Source organism: Danio rerio, chromosome 9 (genome assembly GCF_049306965.1).
Source record: "Danio rerio strain Tuebingen ecotype United States chromosome 9, GRCz12tu, whole genome shotgun sequence".
NCBI classification, from domain to species: Eukaryota; Metazoa; Chordata; class Actinopteri; order Cypriniformes; family Danionidae; genus Danio; species Danio rerio.
This window is the reverse complement of record NC_133184.1, coordinates 7,751,660-7,776,058: the sequence shown is the minus strand read 5'-3', so window position 1 is coordinate 7,776,058 and position 24,399 is coordinate 7,751,660. Positions and strand designations below refer to the sequence as shown.

At 35.5% G+C, this 24,399-nt stretch overlaps 1 protein-coding gene across 2 annotated transcripts; it reads left to right on the top strand.

Moving 5' to 3' along the window:
* Positions 1 to 14,508: 14,508 nt before the first annotated feature.
* Positions 14,509 to 22,543, top strand: tuba8l5 (tubulin, alpha 8 like 5). 2 transcript variants are annotated; one of them, NM_001168287.1, is given in 5 exon segments: positions 14,509 to 14,529; positions 14,712 to 14,777; positions 14,952 to 15,174; positions 19,139 to 19,287; positions 19,400 to 20,374. In NM_001168287.1, coding segments are annotated over 5 exon segments (1,434 nt in total).
* The last annotated feature ends 1,856 nt before the right edge of the window (positions 22,544 to 24,399 follow it).

The following is a 24,399-nucleotide window of genomic DNA, read 5'->3' as shown; positions in this document are numbered from 1 at the left end:
TCAGTAGCACAGATTGACCCGCCCACCCAATTCCCAAACCCAACAGACAGTTTTAAAAAGCAATCGAGAAAAAGAACAGCACTCGACTGATTTTTACCACGTTTTTAGATTTTACCACAATCTCACTCTGTTATTTACTTGTTTATTTTATTGTTTGGCTTCTGTTTTTGTCTTACCTGCTTTCTGCAACTGTTCTCCACCAGACTTGAACTCTGTTGACGTGGTCAACTCCTCTCTGCATCCACCACACGGCGAGCTAACAGGACAAACAGTTAATAGTGGGAAAGCAGTCCAAATGGATGGTAAGTGGTCAGCTGATAAGTGAGAAAAGGAAGGGCATCAAACCGCCCAGTATTGTTTGTTTTAAAAATGAAATACAGCGATACGTACGTCTTTACATCTTAATTTTACTGGCAAAAATGTTATCTTAAAAAAACATCTCAAAGTTTAATGGTAAACTATAATATTTCAATAACTTATACAGTGTTAATATGTCAATATTTTAAAGTACTAACATTTACACATTGTACCTTAGTTACACAGACAAAAACATAATCTAAATAAGGCGGTGATGAGACAAATTATGAACCACAAATCGCAAACAAATTGAGGTGCTCCGTGTCCTTAACACAACTAAACACCATCATGGTAAAGCACATGAAACTGAATTTGTCATGTTCACCAACGATCAAACCACCAGAGGTCGCTGGTAAACACTCACATCCACATGAACTACAAATCTGCCGATAAATGGACTACAGGAACCAGTCATGCTCCACATACACAACCGGTTCCAGATCCCGACTGATTGCATACACACAGCTGATGCTGCTCATGTACTGATTACACACATATATATACAGCTCACTTTGAAACCGTCATTGCTGAGTCTTGTTTTCCGTGTTTTGATCCTTGCCTTGCTTATTTATTTAATTCTGTTTGTTGCCTGCCCTGACCATCTGCCTGTTAATTTGACTTTGACTCTGGTTTGCCTTCATACGTCTGTTTGCACCTGTGTTGACCATTGCTTGCCTGACCACTGAATAAACCTGCACGTGGATCCACACCTCTGTTGTCAGTGTCACTCCCAGTGTTACACAAGTAATGAAACAAACAATATCAATGTCAGAAGTAAAATAAAATGTTATTGATGTGACTAAAATGAAAATGCCAACAAAAAAACATAAGTGTCAAGTAGGGAATTCTGAGAAAGTCAATTTTTACACTATATTTAAAACTTATGGATATTTGCTGTAGCTGTTTTACTTCTTTTTTTATCAATAAAATTAGAGTTGTTTTTATTATAAAAGTACGAAACACCTAACAGATTTGCAAATCTGACCCTTAATGACTTTTATTTGGCCTTTTATTTCACAAAACTAGCTTATAAAATAAGTTAGTTTTTTGTACTTAACAGAGAAAAGGGCATATTAGAATCAAGAAATTGTGAATAATTTACTATGTGTACAATATGTAATCCTGTAATCACTGAAAATGTAACTAAGCTGATTATGAGCTTTTTGAAATGTAATGTAATCTAATTACTAAGTACTTATTTCATAATCCAGATTATGCAGTATTACATATCACTGATTCTAAGTCTCTATATTAATAGTGTTGTCATGCTTTTTAAGAAGACCTACTGTTAAAACATGAACATAAGAACATTTTGTTTGTAGTATTTAAAGAACCATTACAGAACATTAGCTTAAATGCTGGCTGGTTATTGTAGTTCCAGTAATGATTAACAACAGGTTTGGCTCAAAAGCAAGGTTACATAACAGAGAGCAACAAGACGACAGTTGGCTTGTTAAAAATGTGATTAATCTGAAGATGTTTACAATAGTTTAGCAGTTTTGTTCGTAGATTCAGATCAAAACTTGCCTCCAAGATTGAAATTGCATACTGACCGTGCATTTTTAGGCCTAGTGAAAAAAGTGTTCAGTTGCCCACATACCAATGCACTTATTTTTTTTGCAGATAAATGATACGATATGTGTAAAAAGTAGTATATTAAATATACTATTCTGGCTATCTAATATTCTAATTGTGTAAGTGAATAAGGAGAGTGGAGTGTGTTAATGAATTAAATCAATAATTATCTGCATTGATCCATGTCAGTATTGATTATCCCAAAACGCTTTGCTTTTTCCAATCTGCTTCCTCAGTAAGAATCAAGCTTTCAGAAGGAGCCCAAAGTGTTTACATGGAGATGAAATACTCACCTTCAGGAGTGAAGTGGCTGGAAAACGGTCACAAATAAATGGAATCAATGTAATCAGCTAACAGCTGAACGCCATTGCCAGCTTCACACCATTTGTGTTTTAGTTGCTCCCAGGGGCTCCATCCAAATCTAGAACGGGAAATATTCTTGATTAGATTACATAAGGAATATAATCATGTAACATGTTTCATTGTATTGGAAATAAGTGATATTTTCGCTACTCTCAAATATCTGTCATTTATAACTTCATTATTTTTACTTCTGTTTGCTGTTACCACACTCATGCGCTAACTAAAAAAAGTCATTTTTAGCAAAAAGTGTAGTGTTTTTGAACCACACACACAGAAAGAACCTATGTACACATATATGTTTTAATATAGGTTTTGATATAGGTTTTGAATATATGTGACATATATAAAATTGGCCGTTTCCTATATTATATGTACATACTGTATATGAAGCATATTTGTACATATATGCATGCATATATGCTTACATATATGTGTGCATATATGCTTACATATATGTATGTATTTGTATGAAGAGTTCACATGCAAAAACCTCTAAATGCCATCAGAATTTTTCTTCTAAAATTAGCATTTTGTGTGTACGTTCAGTAATATCACTTTTATGGCAAAGTATAAGTTATTTTTATTTAATTTAAAGTTAGCCAAACAGGCTAATAAATGTTCAATTTCGATGGAAAATTCAGATGGCATTTAGAAGTTTTTGTATTTAAACTATATATATATATATATATATATATATATATATATATATATATATATATATATATATATATATATATATATATATATACATATATATATATACACACACACACACACACACACACACACACACACACATATATATATACACACATATATATATATATATATATATATATATATATATATATATATATATATATATATATATATATATATATATATATATATGCATGTATATATATATACACACACACATGCGGCCTCATGCCAACGCACGCCTCCCACCAATGCCGATATACAGACATATCTCACTGCTACGAGTGTGATATGTATATATATATATATATATATATATATATATATATATATATATATATATATATATATATATATATATATATATATATATATATATATATATATATATAAATATATATATATATATATATATATATATATATATATATATATATATATATATATATATATATATATATATATCACACTCGTAGCATTGAGATATGTCTGTATATCGGCATTGGTGGGAGGCGTGCGTTGGCATGAGGCCGCAGGCCGAGTGCCTTAGTGTCCCCACCAGTGCCGATATACAGCCATATCGCACTGCTACGAGTATCATATTGCATTTATACAACAGTTTGACGGCATAATTGTGTATATAAAAACATAATCAAACATGGAGAGTCTCAAAAACCCTTTTGTATGAGGAACTACTTTCTTCCGCGTTGGATTCAAATCATAAGCTGACAGTTAAACAGTTAAGTAAGCATCTTTTAAACTTTAGATCTGTGGTGTCTGCTTTTTGCTGGCTGTATGTGAGTGGAGTAATACACAAAGGGTAAAGAGGCTGCCAGGTGCTGATATTACTTAAATATATCACGGCTATCAGCCAATCAGAGTCGAGAACCAGACAGAACTGTTGTATAAATATATTTAAGAAAACATTGTATTTTGCATTGAATTTAGTGGATGTAGCGATGATTGTGTGGATGTGAATAAGCTGTAATATGTATCTGGAAGTGACTTGAAATTGGAAAACAGGCTTGATTGACAAAATAAACGACAAACCCTTGTGTTATACATTTCCCTCTTTATCTTAGAAGATAAACTATGTTTATAATGACAGAAATTGCGACCTTAGTTGGCTAACAATGATTTTTAGGAAACGCATGTCCTGTCTTGTGGATATGAATATACGCATTACAATGGAGATATGTTAATACGAATTTGTCAGTTAATTTGGTGAGAGAGGAAACCACAGTCTTAAAGGCCTCAAAATAGATGCGATTTGGAAAACATTTTCGGTTAAGTAATTGGACTTTTATTTGAGTAGAATTTTTCAGTACTCTTTTCATCACGGATGATAACACAATCAATATCAACGACTCAATATTATGCTTTGCTATTGACCTTATTCCGAAATTTTGAAGTGTGCCCGTTTTTGTGTTTTGTTTTTAGAACATTTGATTCAGTCGCCTATACGGGAGAAATGACTAGGAATAATAAATGCCAAAAAAAGGTCAAACTACTTGCTCTACAAACAACCCAGGTAGCAAAGAATTCTGGCCCAGAGTTGGCATAAATCTGACACAGCAGGCATTCATCCGGCACCAGCATACAACATGTGGGCCATACATGACCTGGATTTAGCAAAGGTAGCACCGTATTTAAGGCGCCACACAATACTTGGGCCAGATATCAAATGTAGTATTTGGCCCAGACGCTAACAATGGATATGTGGGCCATGTAAGTTTGGCCTATTTTGATCCATATTTAAAATACATTTCTATTATTTTTGAATAAAGAAAAAAAAATCTACCAATCAGGTCGATTCAAGAAAAAGCACACCCATAGCACACCTAAAAGGCAAGGCTTTATGGGATTATCAATTTCATTGCAGTCGTGACAAACCAACATATCTGGCCCAGTTCAGGCCCAGTTATTAAACTTGCTGAGACTTGGCCCAGATGTGGTCCATGTTTGGAAAAGGAATTGATTTTGTGTTTTTATTTTTTATTAGAAAAATGTTTAGACTAACAACAGATTAATCAATCTTTTCTGTTGTATTATATCACATTTTGACCAGACACACTTCCTCTGTTTTACTGTGCTGCATACTTTTCAAGGAACATGCTGACTAGAGGAAAATAAATAAAGTGCGGGGGCCCTTGTTCCAGAATGCTGTCTAGATATGTCACAAGGAGCATGATCTTTGTAGAATTTATGATATATATTAAAGATTCACGTAATTGTTCAGTTCTGGTATACAGAGAAGGGTTGCAGAAAGAGGAAGTATGTCTAGGGGTACAAGAGCCAAAGGACTGCAGAATGACTGATAAGTGACGTTAAACCAAAACTCCACCTGTTAATATCAGTTTTGTATATATGCTGGAATCAGGAAATGTATGTTAGGTGTGAACCTCTTGGATGTAATTCTTGTATTGCATTGGGGTAACGTAACCCAGAGCTCTGTCATGAAATTATTCATTTGTATCTAATAAATTACTATTATTTTTAGTATTGAATAAAACTCTCTTCAGACCTTTTCTTATTGAACACACATGGAATTGGCTTGATATTCCAACAAAACAAACAAAGTAGATTAATATAATAAGAAAATGGCAGTTTGCAACATCAAACATCATAATGAGTTGTTTTAAATATCTAAAAATGAATGAAAGTAAATGAGAACGGAAGTCTCCAGCCAAAAAGATTCAAATTTGCTCAATATGCAAAGAATAAGGTGAATACAGTACCAAAATTAATCACTGTAGTAAAAACTAAAGCGTACTACTGAATTTATTATATTTTGTCAATTCACTAACAGTTTGATGCAATATTCATTAAGAGTTGTAAATACTATAATAATATAAACAGTAGAGTACACTTCACTATAGCATGGTTCACAAACACTGTAGTATTTACTACGAATTACTATTGTATTGTTTTATGTGGGAAGTGACCACAGAGAATAAAGTATCATGGTTAAAGGTGTGCAAAACGTTTAATGCGATGTATTAGAATATAAGTTTTATATGTTCATTATTGTCTTGAGGAAGTGTTATGCATGAAAGACAACTAAATCCACTGCATGACACCTAGGGTTGCTCAGCCTGATCTCACGAGGAAAGGTAAGTATTTTAAGAGCAAATCGTACGAATTAGATTGTACGAATTCATACTAATTAGCCACTAAAGCATAAAGTTGCAAATTGCCGTGAGATTGCTTTGGATATAGCAAAAACTGTGACAAACCTTAATCAAAGTGTAATTCATTCCGTGTGTGTGTGTGTGTGTGTGTGTGTGTGTGTGTGTGTGTGTGTGTGTGTGTGTGTGTGTGTGTGTGTGTGTGTGTGTGTGTGTGTGTGTGTGCTACAGGGTTAAGGTCAGTCTAGTGATTAATTAGGACATGGAAAGAAGTACAACGTCACTTTGAGCTTGCCGACCTTGAAGGCTGTAAATCTGTTGGCCAGCATATTTCTCTGATGGTCTGAGACCTGTTGGCCACTGCTTAATAGATATTTGCCTAATTTCATCTGATGCAGGTTTTAGTATATACAGCTATTTTACATTTTGACAAGCCAAAGTTTCAGTTTTGACCGTGATTTGTGGCATGCAGTGCAATACTATATTTATCCATTAACTCAATATCCATAGTGGATCTTTCTTTCTTTCTTTCTTTCTTTCTTTCTTTCTTTCTTTCTTTCTTTCTTTCTTTCTTTCTTTCTTTCTTTCTTTCTTTCTTTCTTTTTTTCTAGACCAAACAAATGATCTTGCATGCAGTTGTCACTTAACCTTATTTATTGTTTTACTTTAGCTCATTTTTATTTCATTTTGAATCATTTAAATTGTCTTACTAGAACTAAAGGCATTCTCAGCAGTTTTTCTTTTCCCCGAACACTACAATTTCATGAAAAGAAAGTTAGGCTGTCCCCTAGTGGTGTTTTAACCACTATGCACAATGGAACAGATTTCCGGGTCAGAAAAACAAAACACCTCATTATTGTGCTTTTTTTGGTAAATGAACAGCTGTACTATCTCGGATGTGTTTCTATAGTTTGCTATTGCAAAATCAGCGAGCAACTCACAGCACATATTGGCTGAACCAATCAAAATAAATTTTCATTTAGAGATAACGTTATTATAAAAGTATTTCGTTGAAGAAAACTGTAAAACTGAACATTTTTCTGGAAAGAATTTAATCTATAAAATTAATTTAGATTTTTTTGGTAAATGCATTTCTAATCACGCAATCACCTGGTGTTTAATATCAATATGTGATTTAAAGTTTTAGAGCAAAAGTTGGTTTCTTTCATGGCAAATATTGCTATGCGGCAGACTGCCAAATTATTATCCAGTGGTGTTCGGGTGGTTTGAATGATCAACAACCCCACTGACAAAGGCGCAGAATTTGTCCCATACATGAGCTCGTTCGTCCTATTTTGACTGCTGAGCCATGGTAAATTGTGAAAACAACCCATCAAAGGCTTTAAGACCAAGCAGAGTCTGATAAGTCACCTTTCACTGACTTAGTTATTGTATTGTTGTTTGTATTTTACAAGGAACTTTTATTCTAAATATTGGACCTTTTAGAAAGAAATGTCCGAATTTTAAACGTATATTGTTGTTGTTTTCCCTGAATTTACAAATGTACTTTTTACAAGAGAGGATATGAAAATCGTTAAGCTCTACATTATTATTATTATTATTATTATTATTATTATTATTATTATTATTATTATTTTTATTAGTATTATTATTACTACTACTACTACTATTGTTATTATTATTATTATTATTATTACTATCACTATTATTATTATTATTATTGTTGTTGTTATTATTATTATTATTATTATTAATTATGTTTAATTGTTCAATATTCAAATGGCAAAATTCGGAGGTAAGTTGAATGTGCTGCTTAAAAGGCTACAGTTCATAATTTAAATCTTTACAATTTCATTTTTGTTCCTTAATGATATATGATGTAATAAATTTGTATTTTAAAAATAAGTAATTTTTCTTTTCACATTTATTCTAAATCTTGAGGAAATATTTTTAGTACATCAAAAAGTGTGACCATCCGACAAGCTAATCCAGCTAAATATAGTACCTAAAATATCACAATGCAGTATTTAAACATCAAAAATAAAATAGAAAATTAGATGAATTACTGCAAAAAGTTCCACGTTTTGAGAAAAAAAAGAACCACCCCTTTCACCAGGTTGGCTACGGCCATGATTAGACTTCTATAATGAAATCGTATTCCAAAAATAAATAAATTATCTGCCTAAAGTGCTATTATCAATCAACAGACGATTTAACGGTGTTGACCACTCATTATCATTTGCTTTTGTGGTATCAAGAGAGATGGTTATTTGATTAATTTAGACAAATTAACGTGTAGAAAATGTTTTATTGAATTGAAAACTATAACTATTATAGCCATGCATTAAATATGATTAAACACCTAGATTATCATTTTGATTAAAGTATTTATATTTGTGTAACACTGGCTAAATAAATAAAAGATCTTTACCAAACAGTTGATCTGCCATCTGTTGGTCAAATTGCTGAACACAGTTTATTCTGAATATGTTTTTTTTAGCCTACTATATTTACCGTTTACCACCACTAGAGGCCAGCATAAACACGTACTCTACTGGGAGTTCAGCTCGTTCCAATTCTTTTGTCTGTTTAGAAACTGGTGGTAGGCAAAGCAGTGGCACAGTAAGTAGTGTTGTCGCCTCACAGCAAGAAGGTTGCTGGGTTAAGCCTCGGCTCAGTTGGCGTATCTGTGTGGAGTTTGCATGTTCTCCCTGCGTTCGCGTGGGTTTCCTCTGAGTTCTCCGGTTTCCCCCACAGTCCAAAGACATGCGGTACAGGTGAATTGGGTAGGATAAATTGTCCGTAGTGCATGAGTGTGTGAATGTGTGTGTGGATGAGATGGGTTGCGGCTGGAAGGGCATCCGCTGCGTAAAAACTAGCTTGACAAGTAGGCGGCTCATTCCGCTGTGGCGACCCTGGATTAATAAAGGGACTAAGCCGACAAGAAAATGAATGAAATGAAATGGTAGTAGACATATTCAGTAGGACAAAACTACAAAACATTAGGAGTCAATGGCTATAAGATTCCAACGTGTGCCAGAATATCGTCACCTCTCTTCAGTACATAAATGTGTATAATGACATGGGTACTACACAGGTATTGTTACAATAAGGAGACGATGCATTGATGTCCTCATTTCTCAAAAAGCTTTTAAATCATACTTATTTATTATGATTATTTTTGTTTTGTTTGTTTTTTCTTCAGAAATTAAAACTGCACTTTTCTTGTGAGAATTTTGTTTAGAGATATTGTTAGGGTAGAGTAATAGTACAGAAAAAAAACTATGGAATCCTATGGAATGCCCACAAGTCACACGCATGCAGAGACAAACCAACCACACATACACCAGACTTGTAGCCAGGGGGGATTCGGGTGATTCAAAAGACCCACCCCTGCCAACATAGTTTACTTTTTGAGAGTATGCCATCATAATCAGTTAAAAAAAAAAAAAAAAAGGACAAAATTTAATTTTAATTATTCAAATGGACAAATTCTGCCTGAGGATATGAGCTGGCCAGTTTGTTATTTGCCCATACTGTTTTTCATTTAAAACTACTTTTAACAACCCAGGCTCATTCTGAAAATGTAGTCCAGCGGACGTTTCTGGAGACCGCGAAATACGTCCCGGGAGGTACGTATTTGTGAAGTTTTTGTTTTCGCGAATCCACAAGAGGCCGCTGTGCACGATTTTTCGTATCTCGAACGTCTCTCGCAAATGCCGTTAGCGCCCGCGCTGTTCTCGCGTCAACCCACCATAGGCCGCTGTCTGACTGACCAAATGATTGACTGCGCGACCGGCCAATCGGCTGACCCACCCTCCTCCTTCCCTGAACCCAACCAGTTTTACCAATTGACCCGCCCGCCCGCTCACTTCCCTATACCCGAGAAACAATTTAGAAAAGCCGTCTATAAAAAGAAAAGCCCACGTCCGTTTTTTTTTTTTATTACCACGTTTTCAGATTTCACTCTGTTATGAACTCGTTCACTTTATTTTTTGGATTCTGTTTTTGTCTTACCTGGTTTCTGGAACCGCTCTTCCCCAGACTCGAACCCAGACGCCTTTGTCAACTCCTCCTCTCTGCATCTGAAGTCCGCCGACGCACACAATGAGCTGACCGGACAAACTGACTGCAGCGGGAAATCCCTCCACACGGAGGTAAGCTGTCAGCCGGCAAGCGCGAAAGGGAACAGCGTCACATCGCCCTGTAGCGTTCGCTTAAAAAAATGAAATGCAGCCATACGAACCGTTTTCAGAATGAGCCTGGGTTAACTTTTAACAGATTCCTATAGTTTTTTTTTTTCTTTTAATCATGGATAATAATAAGTTTGTATTTTGAAAATAAGCCTTTTGTTATGTTTCTTTTTCAAAATTTGCAATTAGAAATTATAATCTCATTACATTATTTATAAAAGTTATTTTTAAACTAAAAAAATACATACTATTACTGTGTTTACTATGGTTTTTTTTAATGTATGCATGTTCTTTTTAATGAAAACTTTATAAATGCTCTGGCAATACATTTGTAACATTTGCCATGCCAATTAAGCAAATAATGAATTGAATTTAATTGAATTGAACTGAACTGAACTGAACTGAACTGAATTGAATTGAATTGAATTGAATTGAATTGAATTTAATTTAATTTAATTTAATTTAATTAAATTGAGAGAGATAGAGGGAGGATAAACTGTAAAAAAATAAACGTTATTTTACAGGTAATTGTCAGTTTTTTTGTTACAGAATTTAGAATTTTAAATTTTTTTCATTATATAGTGAAATAGCTGTTGTTTCACAGATATTTTCTGATAAAAATATCTAACATTAATTTTACAGTTATTGCTTGTATTTTGGTATTACTTTCTTTTTCTGATTTTTAAGTAACTGTTCTGTATTTTCAGAGAGTTTCACGTAATTTTACGTTAATATTTGCTGATTGTTCCTGTAAAAATAAGGACACAAAAATTAAGTCAAATTGTTTTTAGTAAGGATAATCATATGAAGATTAACGTGTGATTAATAATGTCAAATAATAGCCTATTGTTTGTAGGCTGCATATAATACAAGCACTGTAAACTTTAAAATGTTTATTTTGCTACTCAATGATCTTCAGTGATAACGGCTGCGGATCACTGGAAAACTACACACACGCTACTTTAACGAACTACAACTCCCAGCATGCACCTCGCACACCTGGGTTCCTACTTCAGACTGAGTACGCAGCTTTTTACAGTCATTGGTACACACAGAGTCAGAAGATCATTACAGATCGTTGCTGATTCTTAAAGTGTTTAGTGAGGATTATCGTTATGGGTTTCCTTTTGCCTTGCTGCGTTTGACCCCTTTACTTTTTATATTTTTTCAAGCTAATAGTTTTGGAGTTTAACTTACATATCCTAAAAAAAGTATTTGCTGAGTTATTTTATAGCTGATGATTATATTTACAGTGTTTAATGACAACAGCAATTATTTGTACTTAAACTTTCTTTTAAATCATTCTTTAAAATATATTTTTTCTGTTTTAAATGTATGTTGAAAGTGAAAAAAGATGGAATATTTACAGAGTTCATGCATAATAGTATAAATTAATGTTTAATCGCATTAATCAATGTGTGTAATTATAATAATAACCTGCATAATTACAGTAACAATCATTATAATCACATTAATTAATTTGTATAATTACATTCATGACCTGTATAGTAACACTAATAATCATTATAATCAAATTAATTAATTTTTGTATAATTACATTAATAACTTGTAGAATTACAGTAAAAATCTTTAGTCACATTTATTAATCTGTAAAATTAGCATAATAACTTATATTTTTACAGTAATAATTTGTAAAATTACAGCAATAATCTGTATAATTGCAGAAATAATTAGTAAAATGGCAGTAATTACCATTTCCCCACCATTTTTTTCAGTTTAAATGCAAATTATCTACAGCAATAAACTGTAATTTAATCAATTTTGAGCGTAATGTTCTGTATTTTGTAGTTTTTGCATGTGTTTTTTTTTGTTAAATGATTATTTTCTGTAACTTAACAGAAACAACAACAACAACAGAACAATCTCTGCAAGCCCTGCTTTCAGTCTTTTGACTTTTTTTTTACAGATTTTTTTTCAGTGTACGTAAGAAAACTAAATCTAGGGGAGTACGAGGCACAAAATAACGCGGGGTTAAATGTAACAGAGTTTTAAGGTATTTGCTCAGGGTTAACCGTGGCATGATTCGAAGGTTTTTAGCACACTGTCAGCAGACGTCTTCCTGCCAATTATTAAAAAAAATTGTTGAAATTTGGATGTGAAACACAGGAGAAACCATTTTTGCAGCATACAAATATTTTTTTATAGTCGACATTTTTTTATTTAAAAAAAATCTGTGAAAGTTTGTTCGTAAAATCTTATATTGTTGTGATCACTGTCTTCTAGACTAAAAGATGGAACCATTTTGAAAGATGTAAAACACACACAGTGACTTCTAGCCAGTTTTGAGGAAAACATGACACACAGGGTGTAACAATTAAGGGCGTACTCACACTAAGTACAGTTGCCTTGAACCGGGCCAAAGCACACTTGTCCCTTCTCTCATCTCCCCCGATGGCCTGCACTCACATTACATTCGGTCCTGGGCACGCTTACGTCATCAATGCTGCGCTGTTCAGTAGAGAAGCGCTCTCGCTCAGCACAGTGGAGATTTCTCTTGTCGTTTGAGATGCGGTGACACAAAGTCAAACATTTCACCAAACAGATCTGTCACTTTTGACACTCATAAACAATCATAAAGCTCTCGTGCTGCAGGAATTAGGAGGTTTGCTGAAGGTGCAGCTGTGGTGCAGTGAGGGGTTTGCGTCTTTAATAAGCTACGACAGTTTGCGTTAATTCAACAGTACGAATGATTAATAAATCCATATGAAACAGTCTCTTAAGAGTCACGTCTCGCTTTCAGTTTCAGGCTTAGGCACGTTTTGCACTCACACGCAAGTGTACCGCGCCAAAGCCCAAGTGAACCGCGCTCACACCTCTTCCAACCAGGCCAGGGCTGGCCAAGTGAACTGTGCCTGAGCCCGATTCAGCTCACTCACATACTCAAACAATCCAGGAAAACAGACCTGGGCACAGTTCAGATAGCATAGTGTGAGTAGGCACTAAGCCACACACTGTTGGACACCAACTAAACAAACTAAATATTTTTTTGAATTTTGAGTGTAATGCTGGGAACGTTTTAAATAAAAATGTTTTTTAATAGAAAAAAATGTTTAATAGAAATAAATATTTTATTGCTAATAATGCAAATAAATGCACTGTATAATAATTATACATTTAAATGTGATTTAAATGTGTTTATCCAATAAACAAATAAATACATAAACATACTGTGCTTTGTAGAATAAAAAAGAAATGAGCCAACTACTGAGGAAATATAGCTACTATTTAAAGTAAACTGAATTTAAATTAACTGTGGGAAATCTGCCTTTAAATGCATGTATGGCATTAGCCCCCTGTCTGTTACAACTTGCCCCGTGGGTGGGGTAAATTGTAAAATTTTTACTCCTGGCGCTTTTGGCAATACTGCACAGAAACCATAGGTCTGGCGATCATAATTCCAGTGCTCATTTGTAGGAGAGGCTTGCGTGTTATTGGTAAAAAAAAATGGTTTGTCTAACCCCTTTACTTTGTTCATTATTTTGCCAAAACCAAAACGTGTTACTTTGTGCCCCGCTTTCCCCGACAGTATATGTCTAAATAAATAAATATGTACATTTCAATAATGGACAACTCTCTGATACACAAACTAGTCAAAAAACCAATGACATGCTTATGTACACTGATTTTAAAGACAATACTTGCCAGAGTGATACTAGAAGCCGAACATGAAAAAGTGAAATTTGATCGTCTTCTTTACGCATCAAAAGTCTTGACTTTTAAATGAAGCAATCCCTTTACACTCGCATTTACAGATGCTGATGCTATGCTTTGAAGGCAGATAATATAGTATGTATTCATGCGAAATTGTGCATGAAATGTCCTTTTTGAACTCATTACATTGATAATTTATGAAGAGATTATAAAATCTCTTGAATTTCACATTCCAGCAGTCAGCTGGGCACCACCACAGACTCATAAATTCTGGCTCAGCCTGCAGTCTTGCAGTTTTCAGGAAGCCACATAAAAGAGAAGTATTTCAGTTATACAGCTCTCAGTATCTACACGGGTCAATCTGAGCAACTATTGTATTACTGTTTTTTTATTCAATCTCCTGCACCAAACCTCATTCAGCACACACACACAAAGACGGTATCACATTACACCAACTCTCTGAAATAAGAGAAGCCATTATTAATTCATGAAAGTGTTTCCTAGACATGAGTAACCTACTAATTCTTTCTTAAATATATGCTTCTTTGTGCTGAGAGTACATGAAGCAAGACATTGCACATGTAAGGGCATACAGTTTGCTCAGCTGTGCCTTTGTTAAAATACTGCCCAGAGGATCAAAGTTTTTTTTGTGTAATATTGTTCGGCTGTCTTTTCAAATTTATATTGCTTTGACAATAAACTATTCCTTTGAGTGTAGGAGGTACTAACCTCATTTTTACTTTTTGTCTTCCTCCTTTTACAGCCTGAAGATGGTATCGACAGTGGTGGCTTCTCCTGTTACACACACTGTAACCGCACAACGCTCCAGGTATAAATATGTTCTCCGTTAGAACTTTGACACATTTAGAGCTTCATTCCGAACCCTGAGCATCGGCTGGAAGACAAAGAACAATATGGTAACAACATTTCTGTGAGGCACTTTTTTTTGTGATATTTATATTGCTAGTAATTAACATGCAATTAAATAATTGTCCGTCTGCAGCGTGAGTGCATTTCTGTACATGTCGGCCAAGCTGGAGCACAGATTGGGAATGCGTGCTGGGAGCTTTACTGTCTGGAGCATGGTATCCAGCCAGATGGACAGATGCCCAGTGACCGGTCAATAGGAGGAGGAGATGACTCCTTCAACACTTTCTTCAGTGAAACAGCTTCAGGGAAACACGTTCCACGTGCCATCTTTGTTGATCTTGAGCCCACTGTTATTGGTAAGGGTGTATTTGTACTTAAAATACTTGATGCTAATTTGAAATATTTTAGTGGATTATTGTTTACTTTGTAATGTTTCAGATGATCCTCTTAATAATATTAGAGTATCAGTAGACTGTTTGGTTACACTTTGTATAGGTAGCAGCAGTTGTGAAAAGAGTACCAAAAATCATACTTAAGTAAAAGTACCAATACTTGCCTAAAGATGTAGTGCAAGTGAGTAAAAGTATCTGTTGTAAATATTACTCCAAGTATGAGTAAAAAGTAGACCTTTTAAAAATACTTAAGTAATTTGTGGATGTTTGTAAACGTAACATTCTGTAGTGCATTTAGTTATTGCCCAGCACGCACACATCATCGTTGATATTAGGTTAGATTTAGGTCATGATGTCAGGTGACCAAAATTCAATGTCTTGCCAGCGTCTAAGGACAACATTATTTTGATGTTCAATATGGATGTAAAATGACATTGATGTTTGGTTGATTTTAGGTTGTTAGAAAGTTACCAAAATACATTGAGCCAACATCTTAAATCAATGTCATGTTGATGTCAAATACTGACATTTATTCATCAGGTATGGCAACCAAAATCTAACATCTGATAGACGTCATATTGGTAACATACACACAACGTCAAGCTGTAATATCAATAGACGTTGATATTTGGTTGATTTTAGGTTGTACATTAAGACATTGAGGTTGGCCTGACATTAAAGTCTGACGTCCACCTGTTTTTTATTTCCAAATAAAATGCAACGTCCCTACGACGTTGGGGTACAACGTCACTCTGACTTCATGTTGACGTCCTTTGCCAGCTGGCTGTGTAAGGTAATTTTGGTCATCATAGTGTAAACATCCATAATTTTCTCATCAGTGACATGCATCTATAACAGTCTCTGGGTCAGTGCGTGTAAAGATTTTGGACACTTTCAATGCTTCCAAACTTTTTGCTGCAATTATAAATCACCCATGTCTTATTAAGGTAGTTCATTATGATGCAATTTATCTTCTATGTGTGATCTGATTGGACAGGAATCACAGGATAAATGTTTCTAATCCCACAGACAAAAAAGTATAATATAGTGACTGATGATTTAAAGAAAGTAGTGGAGTAAAAGTAACGATACAGCAATAAAAATGTACTCAAGGTAAAGTAAAAATACACATTTTTAAAACTACTAAGTAAATTACAATTTCTGAGAAGACCTCAATTACAGTAATTTGAGTATTTGTAATTTGTTATTTTACACCACTGGGTAGCAGTTTAGTAGAATTGTCTCGGTACATTCGCTAAATTTAATATCTCCTCTAATGATCTGAATTGCACCTCGAAGGTGGAGTTCTGCATGTAATAGTGGAAGACAAAGCATCCCTCCTTCTGGGTATTGATCTGGGTGTGCCTCAGGGATCTGTCCTGGGACCTCTTCTATTCAGTGTATTCATAAATTATTTACTGTACCATTAGTATTATCTGTGTGTGAAGTAATGATTTATCAAAAGTATACTGCCATATATGAATGAAAAAAATACACAAAAGAACAAGCTGTTTCTGAACACAATGCTGAAATTATAATGAATATAAAAGGCTAGAAGATTCTCATTTGTTTATTAATGTGAAGGTGATTTGCATATTCTTTACAAAGACAATGTCTGTACTTTACTGTGATCCTAAAGTCTATGTATCTGGTTTCAAAGTGCTAAATATCTGTGCTATTTTATCTTTCTTTTTCTTCAATGTTTGTACCCTACACTCTAGAAAAATTAACTTAATGTTGGGTTTGCCCATATTTTACCCAACATTGGATTAAAACAACCCAGTGATTTTTTTTTTATTTAATGTAAATTACACTTTTGATAGATGGAATTCCTGATGGATGGATTTGTCCATTTTCGACCCAACTTCTGACCCAACACTGGGTTGACAGTAAAAAAGTGTAACTTATATACATTGGGCTGGTGGGACTCAAATATACACCAGAAGACCAGAAGAGAGAGTAAGGGTGCTTTCACACCTAGACTTTTGTTTCGGAACCTGTCTCGTTTGCCCAGTTCGCTTGGCATTTGAGAAACCACCAATCGCGCTCGGATCCACGGCAAAGCAATCGCTCCGAGATCGCTTGAATGAGGTGGTCTCGGCTCGATTGAAACGAACTCTGGAGTGGATTGATTGTAGTGAGAAAGTGATACGATCTGAGCCCGGTTACATTACAGTGTTTTATGGATATGTAATAGGCATATGGCTATATGAAGAGAGAATTATGAGTAGGGCATGAGGTCATTCAACAGACATCCCAAGTCTCCCGGAAGTTTTGTGAGTCTCCCGCAAATGCACAGAGACTCCAAGATGCCCGCAAACGAGTGATAATCTCCCGGAAATTGCGCATTTCCCTCCCGGTCCTCAAATACATCGCGCACCCCCCTCAACCCTTCCCACCACATGCCTCCTCGCTCTTCAGTCACATCGTGCACACACTGTCAAACACAACCAAACCACCACCACCCCTGACAGCTGAGCGGGACTTAGCATAATAAACTATGAAACTCTGACCAATGTGAGGAGAGTTTACTCACACGTGACTTGTTTTAGCTCTTTTGGTCCGTTTAGAAACTTAGCTGTGAAAGCGAACCATACCAAAAGCAAATGTACAATGTAACAATTTTAATCCCTGTTTCGGAACAACTGAATCGATTCACAGATGTGAAAGCACCCTTATTTAACACCCGTGGAGTTATATGTACACTGGACAATTTGCCCCGCAGGTGTCAAAAATCTTTAGTGTGGTGTGCAGTTTTACACTCTAAGGGCTCTATTTTGACGGTCCATGCGCAAAATGGAAATCTCAAAAAGTCATCTGCGTCGCGCCATAGCGCATTTGCTATTTACATGACGTAAAGTAAGTCTCACTTTCACTTTCACTCTCGTGGATAGAGAAACCTTTACGCACAGACATCAATTAGCCTATAAATAATAAATTTTGTTTGTTAAGCTCAAAGATTTGTTTCAAAACTATTTCTAAATTCAGTTCTAATTTCCAGCAAATTAATAAATGAACAATAATAACGAAGTGTGGTCAAAATACTGAGTTATTTCCAAATACACCTGCCATGCCCCATATGGTCTAAAACCTGACAGGTGGACAAATCTAAGCTTGTTTTTAATAAAACAAATATAAATATGGATATAATAATAATAATGCTAATAATAATAACATTATACAAAAGCAAATTGAATGAACTGAAAAAGCCTCCCGAGATGGATTCAAGGCAGTGCTTTTTAAATTCATGTAGGCTAAAAAATAATGTTTTGTAATATTTTAATCCTTTATTATATATATATATATATATATATATATATATATATATATATATATATATATATATATATATATATATATATATATATATTATATCCTATATATATCCTTAATATTTTAATTATTTTTCATATGTAAAGATATTTGCATATTGCTCTACATCATTGCTCTGCGCTGGACTTTAGACCGGGTTTGTTCTGGTCTAAAGAATAGACTATTACAGTTTCTCAAAATAGTTTGTTTCTGTTGTAGTTTCTGTTATCACTTTATTTTGATGGACTCTTTAACAAATTTTGTTGAATTTATGTTACATTGCATCTACAGGCCAACTAATTCTCATTAGATTATAAGTAGATTGTTAGCTTAGTGTAGGTTAGGGTTAGTGTAAGTTGAAATGTACTTGCAAAGTTGCTTATAGTCAGTTAAATATGTTGAAGCAGCAGTATCAAGAGATATTAAGCAGACTATCTATTAATACTCAAATGAGAAGTAATTGGCATGTAGGTGCAATGCAACTTTTAGTCAACAAAATGTGCAATAGGGACCATCAAAATAAAGTCTTACCTAGTTTTCATTTAATTTGAACTTTAAGTTCATTAAAATAAACAATAAAAAACAGACTGACACTTTCAGCTTTTTGTAAATGTAGATGAAGTGCGGACAGGAACCTACCGCCAGCTCTTCCACCCTGAACAACTGATTACTGGGAAAGAGGATGCTGCCAATAACTATGCCAGAGGACACTACACCATTGGCAAGGAGATTATTGATTCAGTTCTGGATCGTATACGCAAACTGGTAATATATTAATCTGATTATCTGCTTAGTTAATAAAATAAGTTCTGCTTCTTGGTCAAATTAGTGTGTTGTATTCTTATTTGAATGCTCTCTTTCTTATCTCTCCCAAAAGTCCGACCAATGCACTGGCCTTCAAGGTTTCTTAGTGTTCCACAGTTTCGGTGGAGGCACTGGCTCTGGCTTCACCTCTCTGCTGATGGAGCGTCTCTCTGTCGACTATGGCAAGAAGTCCAAGCTTGAGTTTGCCATCTATCCTGCTCCTCAAGTGTCCACAGCAGTGGTGGAGCCCTATAACTCCATCCTGACCACCCACACCACCCTGGAGCACTCCGATTGTGCCTTCATGGTGGACAATGAAGCCATCTACGACATCTGTCGCAAAAACCTGGACATCGAGCGTCCGACCTACACCAACCTCAACAGGCTCATTGGGCAGATTGTGTCCTCCATTACAGCTTCGCTGAGATTCGATGGAGCTCTCAATGTGGATCTCACCGAGTTCCAAACCAATCTGGTGCCCTATCCCCGCATTCACTTCCCTCTGGCCACATATGCACCAGTGATTTCTGCTGAAAAGGCATATCATGAGCAGCTCTCTGTGGCCGACATAACCAACGCCTGCTTTGAGCCGTCCAATCAGATGGTGAAGTGTGATCCTCGTCACGGTAAATACATGGCCTGCTGTCTTCTGTATCGTGGAGATGTGGTGCCCAAAGATGTCAACTCTGCCATCGCTGCCATTAAAACCAAACGCACCATCCAGTTTGTTGATTGGTGCCCCACTGGCTTCAAAGTAGGCATCAACTATCAGCCTCCAACAGTGGTTCCTGGTGGAGATCTGGCCAAAGTACAGAGAGCCGTGTGCATGTTGAGCAACACCACAGCTATCGCTGAGGCCTGGGCTCGTCTGGACCACAAGTTTGACCTGATGTACGCCAAGAGAGCCTTTGTGCACTGGTATGTGGGAGAGGGTATGGAAGAAGGAGAGTTTTCGGAGGCCAGAGAAGACCTGGCAGCTCTGGAGAAGGATTATGAAGAAGTCGGCACTGACAGCATTGGAGATGATGAAGACGGAGTTGAATTTTAAAGTTGTTTTTGTAATGTCAGGGGGATCTGGTGTTATTTTTATATGCTAAGCAGTAGGGTTATTTTTTTTAAGGCTATACTTTTTTTTAGGTCAGAGATGTCCAAACTCAGTCCTGGAGGGTGTCCTGCATAGTTTAGCTCCAACTTCATTCAACACACCTCCCTGGAAGTTTCTCGCATACCTAGAAAGAGCTTGATTAGCTGGTTTAGGTGTGTTTATTTGGGCTTGGAACAAAAATATGCCATCCAGGATCGAGTTTGGACACCCCTGTCTAAGGTATATCTTCATATTGGGGTTCTTTTATTTAACATCAGTTAATGGAACAGCTAAGAAAAATCAATAAACAATATTTTTGTAGCATTTATCACATTCTAGGTATACAAATATTAACTTTAACAACTGTATAAATTACTTTATACTTCATATAATTTTGTTTACTCACTATTTACCAACCCAGGCTCATTGTGGAAAAGTAGCCCCGCGGACGTTTCTGGAAACTGCGAAATACGTCCCGGGAGGTATGTATTTGTGCAGTTTTTGTATTCGCAAATCCGCAAGAGGCCGCTGTACGCTGTTCTCGCCCTGCCGCAAACTTGTTCGCTTTTATTTTTTGGATTCTGTTTTTCACCTTACCTGATTTCTGGAACCGCTCTTCTCCAGACTCAAACCCGGTTGTCGCTGCGGGCGGTTCCTCCTCCTCCGGGCCTCAGCTCCGCCAATGTAACACTACGAGCTAAGCAGACAAACTGGTTGCGGCGGTAAAGCCCTCCACACGGAGGTGAGCCATCAGCCGGCGAGCGCAAAGAAGAGGAGTGGTGTCAAACCGCCACATAGTGTTCGCTCGAATAAAACGAGATAGCCATACATAACTCTGGCCATGTAAATCGCAGTCTCCAGAAACGTCCGTGGGGCTACGTTTCCAGAATGAGCCTGGGTTGCAATTCACTAATCATCAAATGGTTCTAGACCTTTATAATATTTTATTATTCTGTTGGACACAAAAGAAATATTCTTAAGAAAAATTAAAACTTGTGATCATTGACATCCTTGGTAGGCCAAACAAATAAAGTGGAAGTTAGTGGGTAGAGGTTTCCAAAGTTTTTCTAAATATCTTCTTTTTGAGTAAACAGAAGAAAGAAACTTTTAAAAGTTTGAAAAAAGTGAAGTTTAAGTAAATGATGACAGACTTTTCATTTTTGTATGAACCACACCTTTAACATCAACTCATATTAATAAATGCATGTCTGTTAGGACCTTTACCTAACACATAACCAAAAGTTACATATACTAAAACAAATTAGCACAAAATGATGTCAAAAATCTAGTGATAATCTCTAATCTCTTTCTAAAAATTGCATATATTGCTATAAATACATGTCTGCGCTTTCTTCATAATACAGTTGGTTTATCTGTCTAGAATACGTGTATGCTTGCATATGCAAAAGTGATAAAGGCTAGGCAGAACAGAACATGGTTGAACCATGACACCCTTCCCCCCACTGATGTCTATGCATGCAGCACAAAAATGACCACCTGCTGGAGCTGTTATTCAGGATTCAGCTGTTTGTACATGTCAATGGTATCACTACATATGAGACGCTGGATGTTGTGTGCTTTTCAATATTACTGAAGAAAAAAATTAAAGTCTGATAACAATTGGGTCAGTGTGTTCATCGCTTTCTGTATAGCAAGAATCATGTCTATAGAAGACCTTATTCAATAGTGCCTTCTGAATTGTAACAACATTGAATCCCAGAAAGACATCATTTTTTAAATGCAAGGCCAAGTTGTTTTCACAAAGAAATAGACCACCCAAAACTGAAAAGTTAGTAATTATTTGCTCGCCCTTTACTTATTTCAAACCTGTTTCACTTTCTTTCTTTCACCAAACACAAAAGACGATGTTCTGAAGAAAACTGCAAACCTGTAACCATTCACATCCATATTTTGTGTAAGTCCATATTTTATATACTATATAAATCAATAGTTGTAAGTTTTCAGATTTCTTCAAAATATTTTCTTTAAGATAAGAAACAAGCACATAAAGGTTTGGAACCACTTGAGGATGAGTAAATAGTGAGTCAATGTTAATTTTATGCTGAACTACCCCTTTAAGTAGTCACTGATATGAAATGTCACACTCTAATAAACGTTGAGTTATTTCTTCAACCCATGATTGAGTTAAACCTATTTGGTGCGTTGTTGGGTTATTTTTAATCTTTATTAGGTTATTTAATATTAACTCAAGCAGTTGGGTTAAATATTTTATGCTTTGTTGGGTTGTTTTCAACCTTTATTTGGTTATTTATTTTATAACTCAACCAGCTGGGTTAAAATTTTGAATTTCAACAGTCAACTGATTTAACCGACACAGAACAGCTGCATTAATATGCAACATATCCAAATGTTGTTTTGCGTTGTAAAAAATTTAAGCTCTAGTGTAATAATGTTGTTATTTTTTTATCAAATTACCTCTCGTGTCGTGTTTTTTTCTATTCGATTCACCAGCACTCTTAATTATTGATGATACAAACGCACATACAATACATACAAATGCTTCGTGGCTGATAAAACGCTTTCTCTACCTCCCATGTTCATCTCTACAGTTTTTTTTTTTTTTGGGAGCAAATTCATTCATTCATTCATTCATTCATTTGTTTTCTTGTCGGCTTAGTCCCTTTATTAATCCGGGGTCGCCACATCAGAATAACCGGCAACCTATCCAGCACATTTTTTTCGCAGCAGATGCCCTTCCAGCCGCAACCCATCTCTGGGAAACATCCACACACATATTCACACACACACTCATACACTACGGACAATTTAGCCTACCCAATTCACCTGTACCGCATGTCTTTGGACTGTGGGGTAACCTGGAGCACCCGGAGGAAACCCACGCGATGGCAGGGAGAACACGCAAACTCCACACAGAAACGCCAAGTGAGCCGAGGATCGAACCAGCGACCCAGCGACCTTCTTTGACCTTCTTTTTGTGCACTATGTCGCCCTTGGGAGAAAATGATACACGTATTTGGGATATTCGGCTGTCATTCTCCCCTTTAGGACCCAGCGAAGACATTCATTTATTTACACAGCCATAATTCTAAAGTAAAAATAGCACCTAAATAGTAATACCAGAATGGAAAAAAATAACATTTAATCAAAATAACCTAATGCATTGGGTTAAATTATATAACCCAATGCATTGGGTTAAAATAACCCACACTGTAAAAAATAAATCTGTTAAATTTAAAGTAAAAAATGGCAGCTGTGGTTGCCAGTGCTTTACCGTTAAAAACGGTACAAACCGTAAAAGTAATTTCTCTTTTTTATGGTAAATTACCGTATTTTATTAATTTATAGAGGTAATATGTCTATATGACCAACGTCTACACATCTTTTGTTACACAGTTAGACACGTTAGCACATCCATATGCAGGAGGTGATGAGGAAGATACATAATGAGCCAATGCTCATCACAATCAACTTTAGCCATAAGCAGAAAAGAGTATCAGCATGTAGAAGGTGCTCAGTGTCATTCACACAGCTACTAAACACCAGTATGGTAACACGCATAAAATTAAAGTCATGCAATAAACATTGTTTATCAACATTAGATGTAACATAAATCTCTAATTTACATTACTGATGGGGAAACCAATAAAAAGATCCATATTAATGGTAACAAAATGCATAAAAAGTTATGTGCCATGCAGGGAATTCTGGGACAATTTACGGTTATTCGCCTTATATATTAAGGAAACTTAACCTGGTTACGGATTTGTACTGTAATATTTTTACAGTTTTTTACCGTTAAGATCATGGCCATTTTTTACAATGCATGGTTGGGAAGTTGCTATAATAACCTATAGTTGGGGTATATGTTGGGATGTTTTTAACCCAACTATTTTGACAGAGCACTTTCGCCCTGAAGTCTTTAGGAATCATGAATATACAATCCCACTGTCTAACATTACAAACAATCAAGATATCAGTTTTCCTGCAGCCGTTATGCAACAAACACA